This window comes from Bufo gargarizans, chromosome 1 (assembly GCF_014858855.1).
Source record: "Bufo gargarizans isolate SCDJY-AF-19 chromosome 1, ASM1485885v1, whole genome shotgun sequence".
NCBI classification, from domain to species: domain Eukaryota; kingdom Metazoa; phylum Chordata; class Amphibia; order Anura; family Bufonidae; genus Bufo; species Bufo gargarizans.
The window spans coordinates 757,228,142-757,242,903 of NC_058080.1; the positions used below are offsets into that span (position 1 = coordinate 757,228,142).

Here is a 14,762-nt window from a genome sequence, read left to right on the forward strand (position 1 = left end):
CCATGCCCACCATGTATGCCCTCACAGAGCAGCGAGGACTGGTCAGGGCGCAGTACGACATGGCTGCTGTTAGGGGAATGTATGGCACTGTTATACCGGAGCACGGTGCCATCGCCCTGTATATAGGCGCAGCACCTTCGCCCTGTATATAGGCACAGCACCTTCGCCCTGTATATAGGCGCAGCACCATCGCCCTGTGCCATCGCCCTGTATATAGGCGCAGCACTATCGCCCTGTATATAGGTGCAGCACCTTCGCCCTGTATATAGGCGCAGCACCTTCGCCCTGTATATAGGCGCAGCACCTTCGCCCTGTATATAGGCGCAGCACCTTCGCCCTGTATATAGGCGCAGCACCTTCGCCCTGTATATAGGCGCAGCACCTTCGCCCTGTATATAGGCGCAGCACCTTCACCCTGTATATAGGCGCAGCACCTTCGCCCTGTATATAGGCGCAGCACCATCGCCCTGTGCCATCGCCCTGTATATAGGCGCAGCACCATCGCCCTGTATATAGGTGCAGCACCTTCGCCCTGTATATAGGCGCAGCACCTTCGCCCTGTATATAGGCGCAGCACCTTCGCCCTGTATATAGGCGCAGCACCTTCGCCCTGTATATAGGCGCAGCACCTTCGCCCTGTATATAGGCGCAGCACCTTCGCCCTGTATATAGGCGCAGCACCTTCGCCCTGTATATAGGCGCAGCACCTTCGCCCTGTATATAGGCGCAGCACCTTCGCCCTGTATATAGGCGCAGCACCTTCGCCCTGTATATAGGCGCAGCACCTTCGCCCTGTATATAGGCGCAGCACCTTCGCCCTGTATATAGGCGCAGCACCATCGCCCTGTATATAGGCGCAGCACCATCGCCCTGTATATAGGCGCAGCACCATGGGCGCCCTGTACAGTATATAGGCGCAGCACCATCGCCCTGTATATAGACGCAGCACCTTCGCCCTGTATATAGGCGCAGCACCATCGCCCTGTGCCATCGCCCTGTATATAGGCGCAGTACCATCGCCCTGTATATAGGCGCAGCACCTTCGCCCTGTATATAGGCGCAGCACCTTCGCCCTGTATATAGGCGCAGCACCATCGCCCTGTATATAGGCGCAGCACCATCGCCCTGTATATAGGCGCAGCACCATCGCCCTGTATATAGGCGCAGCACCATCGCCCTGTATACAGGCGCAGCACCATCACCCTGTATATAGGCGCAGCGCCATCGCCCAGTAAACAGGCGCAGCGCCATGGGCGCCCTGTACAGTATATAAGCGCAGCACCATCGCCCTGTACAGTATATAGGCGCAGCGCCATGGGCGCCCTGTACAGTATATAGGCGCAGCGCCATGGGCGCCCTGTACAGTATATAGGCGCAGCACTAGATCTGCTTTCTTTCTCACCTGGTGTCTTCTTATTTCTCGCAGTGCTCGAAGGCGTACTCCAGCCAGTTCTTGGACACGTTTGACGCTCACAATATGGCGGTGGACACTGTTCGATGGAATCCATTCCACCCCAAGGTCTTCATCACCTGCAGCTCTGACTGGACGGTGAAGATCTGGGAACACAGCGTAAAGTATGTCCTTCCGCCATCGTTTCAAAGAGCTGAAATCATATACTTAGTATTTAGGCTCCTCTCCATTTTCAAGATCTCTGCTTGCTGTCAGTTGATGTAAGCATTCTTCTTTACATCCGGAAGCTAATAAACCCATTCTGACCTAGTCCTGGTCACACAGCTGTAGTTTGTTACACTGTATCGTTCTAGGTAAGAGCTATCACCCGGACGTCCAGGACAGGAGAGGGATTTGTTCTGCCGCTGTCTTCATCTGACATAGGACTGCGTATATTGTAACAACCCCTCCGCTGTTTAAGCAGCACTAGGTCCGGATGGGTTTTTCAGCTTCTGGATGTAGAGAAGAAAGATCCTATTCACTGATAGGAAGCAGAGATCTTGAAAATGGTGACACATTGGAACTTAAAATGCATCCCAGTCAGGGGTTAAATAGAAGCGCGCCCTCTAGGGGGCGTCCGTGGCCTGTCCTGCCTGGGACAGAAGGGAAGTACGACAACATCAGTGCCGTTCTGAGGTTTCCATTCAGAGATGATCTGACCAATGATGGGGGGTGCGGGCGGTTCATTTGGTCCCTTCGTTTTCAGAACTGGACCCCCACTGACATCTCCGAGGGACGATCCTGATTACAGTGCGTCCCGTTTGATTGAATTCCTAATATCCAGTCAATCGCCCGGCCGTGTATGGCTGTGACTGACACACTGTGACGCTCCTCATTCCGTAAATTACGATCATCCTGTCACAGCGCCGCTGACGGGTCCTTCTGTCTCCACAGGAAGCCCATGTTCGTCTTTGACTTGAACTCTGCCGTCGGGGACGTCGCGTGGGCGCCATATTCTTCCACCGTGTTTGCAGCGGTCACTACCGATGGCAAGGTAAGCGATGTCTCCTCCATGGTCTAATAACGAGCGGCGGCGCAGTCATCAAGACGCTCGTCTCTGATCCCACTCATTGGTTGCAGTATTGAAGTTTGCCTTGCCAGACAGAGATCTCCGCTCACACAGCTGTTGGGCTTGTTACAGTGTGTCAGTATAGCTGGTGTCCAGGACAGGAGGGAGACCCAGAGTTGTCAGCACTGATACACTGTAACAAAATCAGCAGTAGGACTCGGCTGCGTTAGGCATGAGCCCTGGGGGTTCCTACTCCTCCCCATTTATACCCTGCAATCGGAGCTGCAAATCCTCTGTGCTGCTGTGTTCCTGGGGAAAGACATTGAGTCGTCATCCTATTAATTCCGGGGCTTCAGTTATTTCTATGAAATTGAATCGGCGTCTGCCATGTCATGTGAATCATCCAGCCCTCGCGACGGACACACGCGTATCATCGCAGCGTTATATACGTATTATACACGACAGTCACCTGTATCATCGCAGCGTTATATGCGTATTATACACGACGGTCACCTGTATCACTGGAGCGTTATATATTTATTCTTCCTTCATCCCTTCCTTTTCCTCTCTTCTCTCCTTTTCAGTTACACCTTCCTTCCTCTCCTACATTTTCATTCCTTATTCTCCCTCCTTTTTTATAGTTGCAAGTAAAAGTATGTGAACCCTTTGGAAGGATATGGATTTCTGCACAAATTGGTCATAAAAGGTGATCTGATCTTCATCTAAGTCACAACAATAGACAATCACAGTCTGCTTAACTAATAACACACAAAGAGTTACATGTTACCATGTTTTTATGGAACACACCATGTAAACATTCACAGTGCAGGTGGAAAAAGTATGTGAACCCTTGGATTTAATAACTGGTTGAACCTCCTTTGGCAGCAATAACTTCAACCAAACGTTTCCTGTAGTTGCAGATCAGACGGGCACAACGGTCAGGAGTAATTCTTGACCATTCCTCTTTACAGAACTGTTTCAGTTCAGCAATATTCTTGGGATGTCTGGTGTGAATCGCTTTCCTGAGGTCCTGCCACAGCATCTCCATCGGGTTGAGGTCAGGACTCTGACTGGGCCACTCCAGAAGGCGGATTTTCTTCTGTTTAAGCCATTCTGTTGTTGGTTTACTTCTATGCTTTGGGTCGTTGTCCTGTTGCAACACCCATCTTCTGTTGAGCTTCAGCTGGTGGACAGATGGCCTTAAGTTCTCCTGCAAAATGTCTTGATAAACTTGGGAATTATTTTTTCCTTCGATGATAGCAATCCGTCCAGACCCTGACGCAGCAAAGCAGCCCCAAACCATGATGCCCCCACCACCATACTTCACAGTTGGGATGAGGTTTGGATGTTGGTGTGCTGTGTCTCTTTTTCTCCACATAGTGTTGTGTGTTTCTTCCAAACAACTCAACTTTGGTTTAATCTGTCCACAGAATATTTTGCCAGTACTGCTGTGGAACATCCAGGTGATCTTGTGCAAACTGTAAACGTGCAGCAGTGTGTTTTTTGGACAGCAGTGGCTTCCTCTGTGGTGTCCTCCCATGAAATCCATTCTTGTTTAGTGTTTTACGTATCGTAGATTTTCTAACAGGGATGTTAGCATATGCCAGAGACTTTTGTAAGTCTTTAGCTGACACTCTAGGATTCTTCTTCACCTCATTGAGCAGTCTGCGCTGTGCTCTTGCAGTCATCTTTACAGGACGGCCACTCCTAGGGAGAGTAGCAGCAGTGCTGAACTTTCTCCATTTATAGACCATTTGTCTTACCGTGGACTGATGAACAGCAAGGCTTTTGAAAATACTTTTATAACCCTTTCCAGCTTTATGCAATTCAACAATTCTTAATCGTAGGTCTTCTGAGAGCTCTTTTGCGCGAGGCATCATTCACATTAGGCAATGCTTCTTGTGAAAAGCAAACCCAGAACTGGTGTGTTTTTTATAGGGCAGAGCAGCTGTAACCAACACCTCCAACCTCATCTCATTGATTGGACTCCAGTTGGCTGACACCTCACTCCAATTAGCTCTTGGAGATGTCGTTAGTCTAGGGGTTCACATACTTTTTCCACCTGCACTGTGAATGTTTACATGGTGTGTTCAATAAAAACATGGTAACATTTAATTCTTTGTGTGTTATTAGGTTAAGCAGACTGTGATTTTCTATTGTTGTGACTTAGATAAAGATCAGATCACATTTTATGAGCAATTTGTGCAGAATTCCATATCATTCCAAAGGGTTCACATACTTTTTCTTGCAACTGTATATGTTCTATTACTTCTTTTCTTCTTTCCTTGCTTCCTTTTCCTACTCTCACTTCTTTTTCCCTTTTTCTTCCCTCCTTTCTATTTTTTTGTTCTTACCACCCTCTTTTTGCATAGTTCTTTTCTTCTTCCCTCCTGTACTTCCCCTCCTTAGCTTTCCATTTCTAATTCCCTCACTTTCTTTTCCTCCTCCCTTCCTTTTTTCCTTCCTCCTCTCCTTTCTATCCTTCCTTCCCTCTATTTTTTCTCCCACCACCCTCCTTTTGCAGTCACCCCCCTTTTCCTTCCCGCTCTCTTTTTGCATTCTTCCTTCCTCTTTCCCTCCCTGCCATCCTTCCCTCTATTTATTCTCCCACCACCCTCTTTTTGCAGTCTTACTTCCTTTGTACCTTCCTTGTATTATCCTACCACCCTCTTTTTGCATTCTTCCTTCCTCTTTCCCTCCCTGCCTTCCTTCCCTCTATTTATTCTCCCACCACCCTCTTTTTTTTTTGCATTCTTCCTTCCTTCCTCTTTCCCTCCCTGCCTTCCTTCCCTCTTCCTGTTCTCCTGCCACCCTCTTTTTGCATTCTTCCTTCCTCTTTCCCTCCCTGCCTTCCTTCCCTCTATTTATTCTCCCACCACCCTCTTTTTTTTTTTGCATTCTTCCTTCCTTCCTCTTTCCCTCCCTGCCTTCCTTCCCTCTTCCTGTTCTCCTGCCACCCTCTTTTTGCATTCTTCCTTCCTTCCTTCCTTCCTCTTTCCCTCCCTGCCTTCCTTCCCTCTATTTATTCTCCCACCACCCTCTTTTTGCATTCTTCCTTCCTTCCTTCCTCTTTCCCTCCCTGCCTTCCTTCCCTCTTCCTGTTCTCCTACCCCACCCCCCTCTTTTTGCAGTCTTCCTTCCTCTTTCCCTCCCTGCCTTCCTTCCCTCTTCCTGTTCTCCTACCACCCTCTTTTTGCATTCTTCCTTCCTTCCTCTTTCCCTCCCTGCCTTCCTTCCCTCTATTTATTCTCCCACCACCCTCTTCTTTTGCATTCTTCCTTCCTTCCTTCCTCTTTCCCTCCCTGCCTTCCTTCCCTCTTCCTGTTCTCCTACCCCCCTCTTTTTGCAGTCTTCCTTCCTCTTTCCCTCCCTGCCTTCCTTCCCTCTTCCTGTTCTCCTACCACCCTCTTTTTGCAGTCTTGCTTCCTTCCCTCTTCCCATTCTCCTACCACCAGTCTTCCCTCCTTCACGCCCATCTTTTCTCGCTCTTCTATCCTGTTGTCGGGGGGAAGCCTCTGGAGTGATTCTCTGATACTTTGCGGACTCCTCACTCCTCCTCCTTCCTATAGTCTGGGGATCCCGTCCCCCACTTCACCACTTACCGACAATAAACCTTCCATCATGGGAAATATCTAATCTGATAGATCCCAGCGTAGATTTGTTTATGGAGGGGGGAGGATGTTCTTACCACCCTCTTTTTGCATAGTTCTTTTCTTCTTTCCTCCTGTACTTCCCCTCCTTAGCTTTCCATTTCTAATTCCCTCACTTTCTTTTCCTCCTCCCTTCCTTTTTTCCTTCCTCCTCTCCTTTCTATCCTTCCTTCCCTCTATTTTTTCTCCCACCACCCTCCTTTTGCAGTCACCCCCTTTTCCTTCCCGCTCTCTTTTTGCATTCTTCCTTCCTCTTTCCCTCCCTGCCATCCTTCCCTCTATTTATTCTCCCACCACCCTCTTTTTGCAGTCTTACTTCCTTTGTACCTTCCTTGTATTATCCTACCACCCTCTTTTTGCATTCTTCCTTCCTCTTTCCCTCCCTGCCTTCCTTCCCTCTTCCTGTTCTCCTACCACCCTCTTTTTGCATTCTTCCTTCCTCTTTCCCTCCCTGCCTTCCTTCCCTCTATTTATTCTCCCACCACCCTCTTTTTGCATTCCTTCTTCCTTCCTCTTTCCCTCCCTGCCTTCCTGCCCTTTTCCTGTTCTCCCACCACCCTCTTTTTGCAGTCTTACTTCCTTCGTACCTTCCTTGTATTATCCTACCACCCTCTTTTTGCATTCTTCCTTCCCTCTTCCTGTTTTCCTACCACCCTCTTTTTGCATTCTTCCTTCCTCTTTCCCTCCCTGCCTTCCTTCCCTCTATTTATTCTCCCACCACCCTCTTTTTTTTTTTGCATTCTTCCTTCCTTCCTCTTTCCCTCCCTGCCTTCCTTCCCTCTTCCTGTTCTCCTACCACCCTCTTTTTGCATTCTTCCTTCCTTCCTCTTTCCCTCCCTGCCTTCCTTCGCTCTATTTATTCTCCCACCACCCTCTTTTTGCATTCTTCCTTCCTCTTTCCCTCCCTGCCTTCCTTCCCTCTTCCTGTTCTCCTACCCCCCTCCTTTTGCAGTCTTCCTTCCTCTTTCCCTCCCTGCCTTCCTTCCCTCTTCCTGTTCTCCTACCCCCCTCCTTTTGCAGTCTTCCTTCCTCTTTCCCTCCCTGCCTTCCTTCCCTCTTCCTGTTCTCCTACCACCCTCTTTTTGCAGTCTTGCTTCCTTCCCTCTTCCCATTCTCCTACCACCAGTCTTCCCTCCTTCACGCCCATCTTTTCTCGCTCTTCTATCCTGTTGTCGGGGGGAAGCCTCTGGAGTGATTCTCTGATACTTTGCGGACTCCTCACTCCTCCTCCTTCCTATAGTCTGGGGATCCCGTCCCCCACTTCACCACTTACCGACAATAAACCTTCCATCATGGGAAATATCTAATCTGATAGATCCCAGCGTAGATTTGTTTATGGAGGGGGGAGGATGAGCAGCGCATACGGGCGGGGGAAGGGCAGCACGGATATAATATAGCCACCCCAACAAGCAAATCATCCTGGGCCTGCAGGTTCATGAATAGAATGACAGAACTATAGTTACCACTGACACTTGCAGGGGCAGTAGTATAAATGGCATGTGTTAGGGGGGCAGATTTATTATTCAGGCATCACAACTTTGGGTTTTTATTGCTATAATTTTATTTAATGGAAAAACTGGGTGACAACCAGTATGGAGGCTATTACAGGCTCCACTGGGGTTGTCACCAAGCCTTCCTGCCTGTGTTAATTTGCAGATTAACCCTTTGGGACTGTAGGGAAGATGAATTGCCCCCTTCCCATTAGAATTCCTCAGCAGTCCTTCCCGACAGGGGAAGAAGGGGTTAACAGCATAATATTACGGATGAAATAGGCCGTATAATAATCGCGGAGTAGTGGAAGTAATCAAATGTTTGATGGATTCCGCTGTGGAGCGAGAGCAGCGTCCGCCGAGGCGTCTTACAAGTCTCCTGTAGTGTGCCACGTTGTGCCTTGTGCTTGGCCTCCAACCCCTCGATGTCCTCCTGGGTTCCTCACAAGGGTGGCATTGTTATCCTGGCAGCGCAGTGTTATAAACAGTGGGGTCTCGGAGGAGTGGCGGCAGGTTCAGAACGTTCCGGTCGTACAGCTGTGAGCAGACGGTGCTGGATGTGACGGGTGGATGATGGGGGCTGTGATCAGAGCCAAGTTATACAGCGTGGTCTCCACATGTTCACTTGTGGGTAGAGGGAAATCGAGGACACAGCAAACCTATAACCAGAGCTGAGTCTGAACCATGTGACGATGCAGGGCCCCAAATATAACCAGTGAGGGGCCAAGGGCTTTGTGTGTATGCTGTAGTATAGATAGTATAGTGTATAACCAGTGTGAGATGGAAAGCGTATAACCAGTGTGAGATGGAAAGCGTATAACCAGTGTGAGATGGAAAGCGTATAACCAGTGTGAGATGGAAAGCGTATAACCAGTGTGAGATGGAAACTCTATAACCAGTGTGAGATGGAAAGCGTATAACCAGTGTGAGATGGAAAGCGTATAACCAGTGTGAGATGGAAAGCGTATAACCAGTGTGAGATGGAAAGCGTATAACCAGTGTGAGATGGAAAGCGTATAACCAGTGTGAGATGGAAACTCTATAACCAGTGTGAGATGGAAACTCTATAACCAGTGTGAGATGGAAACTCTATAACCAGTGTGAGATGGAAACTCTATAACCAGTGTGAGATGGAAAGCGTATAACCAGTATGAGATGGAAAGCGTATAACCAGTGTGAGATGGAAACTCTATAACCAGTGTGAGATGGAAAGCGTATAACCAGTGTGAGATGGAAAGCGTATAACCAGTGTGAGATGGAAAGCGTATAACCAGTGTGAGATGGAAAGCGTATAACCAGTGTGAGATGGAAAGCGTATAACCAGTGTGAGATGGAAAGCGTATAACCAGTGTGAGATGGAAAGCGTATAACCAGTGTGAGATGGAAAGCGTATAACCAGTGTGAGATGGAAAGCGTATAACCAGTGTGAGATGGAAAGCGTATAACCAGTATGAGATGGAAAGCGTATAACCAGTGTGAGATGGAAAGCGTATAACCAGTGTGAGATGGAAAGCGTATAACCAGTGTGAGATGGAAAGCGTCTAACCGGTGTGAGATGGAAAGCGTCTAACCAGTGTGACATGGAAAGCGTCTAACCAGTGTGACATGGAAAGCGTCTAACCAGTGTGACATGGAAAGCGTCTAACCAGTGTGAGATGGAAAGCGTCTAACCAGGGTGAGATGGAAAGCGTCTAACCAGGGTGAGATGGAAAGCGTCTAACCGGTGTGAGATGGAAAGCGTCTAACCGGTGTGAGATGGAAAGCGTCTAACCGGTGTGAGATGGAAAGCGTCTAACCGGTGTGAGATGGAAAGCGTCTAACCGGTGTGAGATGGAAAGCGTCTAACCGGTGTGAGATGGAAAGCGTCTAACCAGTGTGAGATGGAAAGCGTCTAACCAGTGTGAGATGGAAAGCGTCTAACCAGGGTGACATGGAAAGCGTCTAACCAGGGTGACATGGAAAGCGTCTAACCAGGGTGACATGGAAAGCGTCTAACCAGGGTGACATGGAAAGCGTCTAACCAGGGTGACATGGAAAGCGTCTAACCAGGGTGACATGGAAAGCGTCTAACCAGGGTGACATGGAAAGCGTCTAACCAGGGTGACATGGAAAGCGTCTAACCAGTGTGAGATGGAAAGCGTCTAACCAGTGTGAGATGGAAAGCGTCTAACCAGGGTGACATGGAAAGCGTCTAACCAGGGTGACATGGAAAGCGTCTAACCAGGGTGACATGGAAAGCGTCTAACCAGGGTGACATGGAAAGCGTCTAACCAGGGTGACATGGAAAGCGTCTAACCAGGGTGACATGGAAAGCGTCTAACCAGTGGAGCCAATGTGCTTGTACCAGTACGGGGCCCAGAACTGTACAGCTAGGAGGGGTCCAGGATTGGAGAGCCAGCATGGGGTTTGGGCTCCATTACCATGACCTGCGCCGGGCCCCGGGAACACATGACCTGCGCCGGGCCCCGGGAACACATGACCTGCGCCGGGCCCCGGGAACACATGACCTGCGCCGGGCCCCGGGAACACATGACCTGCGCCGGGAACACATGACCTGCGCCGGGCCCTGGGAAATGTGTAAAATGTTTGCGCCTGGAATATATAAGTGGTCCATCAATGGGCTGATGTATTGGATACTGTGGTGCCACATGTCTATAGACAATGAGGTGAAGGGATGGACCATCTGATGATGACACATGGAGATTGATGTATCATCTATGATTGGTACAGAGAGCGCCTTCACCTCTCTGTCAGCCATTTTTCCTGCTCTCTGATGAGACGTCCTCACAGCTCATGAATTTTCATCACCTCATCGGTTAATTCATTTTACTGCATGGGAAAATATTACAAACCGTACGTCTGGCTCCCGCAGGTCAAGCACAATCACATTACCATACTTTTAATATGTATATCCTCCATTTCATACCCACTGAGGACTAACGAGCCGAGGAAGCCGAGCGCGTCACATGATAGCACGCTTATTACAGATCCAGGTGAGCATTCAACCCTCTCATATAATGCGCAGCGGGGGCTTCAGCACCGATCTCATCACTGTGACTCCAGCCGGATGCCTCATTATGTGATCATCGTCTGCATCTAGTTGAGCGGGTTGTGTTAAAGCAAAGCTCTTTCATTTTTTGGGAGCAATAGAGGGTGTAAAGTATTTCCCAGTTTTGACCATCACCTAAGGAGATAACAACGCAATGCTCAAGGATCAGTGCTGAAGTCACATAATGTAGGCCATCGATGGTTGGGATGTATGTCTTGGAACAGACAGCTAGGTCATGATTCATGGAACATGGAGCTCGGTCATCATGACTTTTAGTCAGTATGAAAGGCCTGATCATTGGTCTCCAGGAAATTCATGAAATGTAGAGCTAGAGGTTGGTTATGATCTGTGGATACTGTTGTCTCTCATAGGTCAGTGGTAGGTATGTAGGTCTCTGCGAAAGTCGTGGAATGTACAGCTAGGACATGATCGATAGTTGGCATAAAAGTCATCGAATGGTAGGTGGAGTTATAGTCCTTATGAAATTCATGGAATATAGAGCTAGGTCACAATCCATGAATGCTGTAGTCTGTCATACTTCAGTAGTAGGCAAGTCATGAAGTTTAGAGCTAGGTCCAGACCGATGAGCAGTATGGAAGTCATTGAATGTGGAGCTAGATCAGGTTTGATGGTTGCTGGGGAACTCATCATAGATTACATGGTTGAGATTGATGGGCATTCTGAAACTCCTCAAATATCAGTGGCCATTATCATCGAATATATAGCTAGGTAAGATCGACCAATGTTCGGAAACGCAGAGCTACGTCAAGATCAATGGTCCTTAGGAAACCCATTGCATATAGAGAGAGAGTCATTATAAAGCTCATCGAATATAGAGCTTGGTCAAGTTCGATGGTCATCCTGAAGCTCATCGAATATAGAGCTAGGTCAAGATCGAAGGTCATTATGAAACTCATCGAATACAGAGCTATGTCAAGATCAATGGTCCTTAGGAAACTCATTGAATATAGAGAGAGTCATTATAAAGCTCATCGAATATAGAGCTGGGTCAAGATCGATGGTCATCCTGAAGCTCATCGAATATAGAGCTGGGTCAAGATCGATGGTCATCCTGAAGCTCATCGAATATAGAGCTAGGTCAAGATCGATGGTCATCCTGAAGCTCATCGAATATAGAGCTAGGTCAAGATCGAAGGTCATTGGGAAACTCATTGAATATAGAGCTGGGTCAAAATCCATGGATACTGTTGGCTCAAGATTTGATGATTGTTCTGAAAGTCATTGAATATAGAGCTGGGTCAAGATCAATGGCCATTAGGAAACTGATTGACTATAGAGCTAGGTCAAGATACATGGATACTGTCAGGGGCGTAGCTAAAGGCTCATGGGTCCTGGTGCAAGAGTTCAGCTTGGGGCCCCCCTTCTCTCAGTGCTTTGTGGCCAGGGGCAGGGAAGCACATAACCTTTGTGCTGCCTGAGGCAAAAATTGAAACGGCAAACTTTCCCCCCCCCCCCTCCCCATGGCAAATTCCAGACCTAACCCCTTACCTCTAGCCAGAGGTGTAACTTAAATAGCATGCACTTTCTATAATACCATTGTCTTCACATGCGGCACAAGGGTCTTTGGGCCCCCTCAGGCTCCTGAGACCGGTAGCGACTGCTACCTCTGCACCCCCTATAGCTATGCCCCTGGATACTGTTTGCTATCATACTTAAGAGCTATGCATGTTAGACATAGAATTTCTAGCTTGCAATTCATGATCAATTGCTACATGAAATATACAGCTAGATCAAAATCAATGGTCATTATGAAAGTCATGGAATTTAGAGCTAGGTTACGATCAGTGGTGGTTGGGAAACTCGTGGAATTTAAAGCTGGGTAATGATCCTTGGATACTGTTGTCCCTCATACTTCAGTGCTGGGTATATTTGTCATGGAATTTACTGCTTGGTCATGATCAGTTGCTATATGAAATGTACAGATAGGTCATGATCAATGGTCACTGAAAGTCAAGGAGAGTGCAAAACTTGAGTGTGGATCTTGGTTATGGTCTATGGCTGGTAATGTAAAGCTAGTATAGGATCAGCAGTCAGTATGAGAGCCGTAACTTTTGATCAACGTTTTGTATAAGTAGAACTTAACTTATACTTTGTAATGATCTTCAGCTTATTTTTGCATTTTTGGAACCAGTGACGTGTCCTCCACTCATGTCCTCCTCAGTATGGAGGTTCTTATTCTAGATTTGTACCTTGTTTATGCCTCCCCAGCAAAAACTTACATACCAGGGGTCATCTCCGTACACAGGAAATACCACAACCTTTGTAAGACAAGCTCCTTATTATACGGGGCCACTGGTCGCTACCACTCCACTGCTGGCCATGAGATTGACCTTTACCTGATGAAAAAACACAATCAAGTGGAAAACGAACTGGAAATAATTAAACATCTCGGTGTGTTGTGTGAAGTGGTGATTCTCGTCACCTCCCCGGTCAGACCTTTCATCGTGATCCGGAATTGTGCATGAACCATGAGCCGCCCTTTAATCAATCAGAGGATTCTGTTGCTGGAATAATTGCGCTGAGTATTTTAGTCCCCGCTCAACGCAGCGAGGAACTCGTTACGAGATGAGGCTCACACTTAACCTGAGCTAATTAGTGTTTTCCAGGCAGCATCTCGATCCTCACCACTACTGAGACTCCATCTAGAGCATGATGAGTGGCAGAAATGTCGTAGGGATGGCGACTACCATCAGTGGTATCTGTGTCTTAGATCATGTAGCATCGCTCCTCACGGATAATAATACAATTTATTTATATAGCGCCACCATATTCCGCAGCTCTTTACAAATTCATAGGGTTCATATACAAAACAAAAGTAACTGGGTAATATGCAACTGAGTCAGGGCCCTGCTCGCAAGAGCTTACAATCTATGAGGAATCGGGGGTGACACATAAGGTAGTTGATTGTGATAAGTAGGATTTGAGCCATTATTTAACTGACAAGAGTGGTGCCGGCCGATCTGCTTCAGGTTTGGGACTACTAGAGGATCGAGTTCAGGCCAGAGGAGTTGGTGGGGGAGAGGTTTAGTCGGGGAATAGTCAGTTTAGGTAGCTTGATAAGCCTGCCTGAAAAGATGTGTTTTTACACGTTTGCACGTTTGAAGGTGGAGAAGTTTTAAATTGACCTAGTATTCCGGGGCAGAGTATTCCAGAGAGTAGGTGCAGCTCGAGAAAAGTCTTGAAGACAGGAGTGAGAGGTACGAATTATGGAGGTTATTAATCTTAGGTTGCTAACAGAACAGAGAGCACGAGAAGGGTGGTAGATGGAGATGTATGGAGGTGCAGCACTGTGGAGAGCACGAGTAGGGTGGTAGATGGAGATGTATGGAGGTGCAGCACTGTGGAGAGCACGAGTAGGGTGGTAGATGGAGATGAGGGAGGAGATGTATGGAGGTGCAGCACTGCGGAGAGCACGAGTTGGGTGGTAGATGGAGATGTATGGAGGTGCAGCACTGTGGAGAGCACGAGTAGGTTGGTAGATGGAGATGAGGGAGGAGATGTATGGAGGTGCAGCACTGTGGAGAGCACGAGTAGGGTGGTAGATGGAGATGAGGGAGGAGATATATGGAGGTGCAGCACTGTGGAGAGCACGAGTAGGTTGGTAGATGGATGAGGGAGGAGATGTATGGAGGTGCAGCACTGTGGAGAGCACGAGTAGGTTGGTAGATGGAGATGAGGGAGGAGATGTATGGAGGTGCAGCACTGTGGAGAGCAGGAGTAGATTGGTAGATGGAGATGAGGGAGGAGATGTATGGAGGTGCAGCACTGTGGAGCGCACGAGTCGGGTGGTAGATGGAGATCTATGGAGGTGCAGCACTGTGGAGAGCACGAGTAGATTGGTAGATGGAGATGAGGGAGGAGATGTATGGAGGTGCAGCACTGTGGAGAGCACGAGTCGGGTGGTAGATGGAGATCTATGGAGGTGCAGCACTGTGGAGAGCACGAGTAGGTTGGTAGATGGAGATGAGGGAGGAGATGTATGGAGGTGCAGCACTGTGGAGAGCACGAGTCGGGTGGTAGATGGAGATGTATGGAGGTGCAGCACTGTGGAGAGCACGAGTAGGGTGGTAGATGGAGATGAGGGAGGAGATGT

The 14,762-nt window shown here is 48.2% G+C and overlaps 1 protein-coding gene across 1 annotated transcript in view; it reads left to right on the plus strand.

The window, feature by feature from the left end:
• Positions 1-14,762, plus strand: part of LOC122930753 (dynein axonemal intermediate chain 1-like) — a 77,634-nt gene that overhangs the window by 50,831 nt on the left and 12,041 nt on the right. The window contains exons 18-19 of the mRNA XM_044284327.1: positions 1,427-1,575; positions 2,345-2,444. Coding sequence (XP_044140262.1) covers positions 1,427-1,575; positions 2,345-2,444 — 249 coding nt within the window. The remainder of the gene's footprint in view (positions 1-1,426; positions 1,576-2,344; positions 2,445-14,762) is intronic.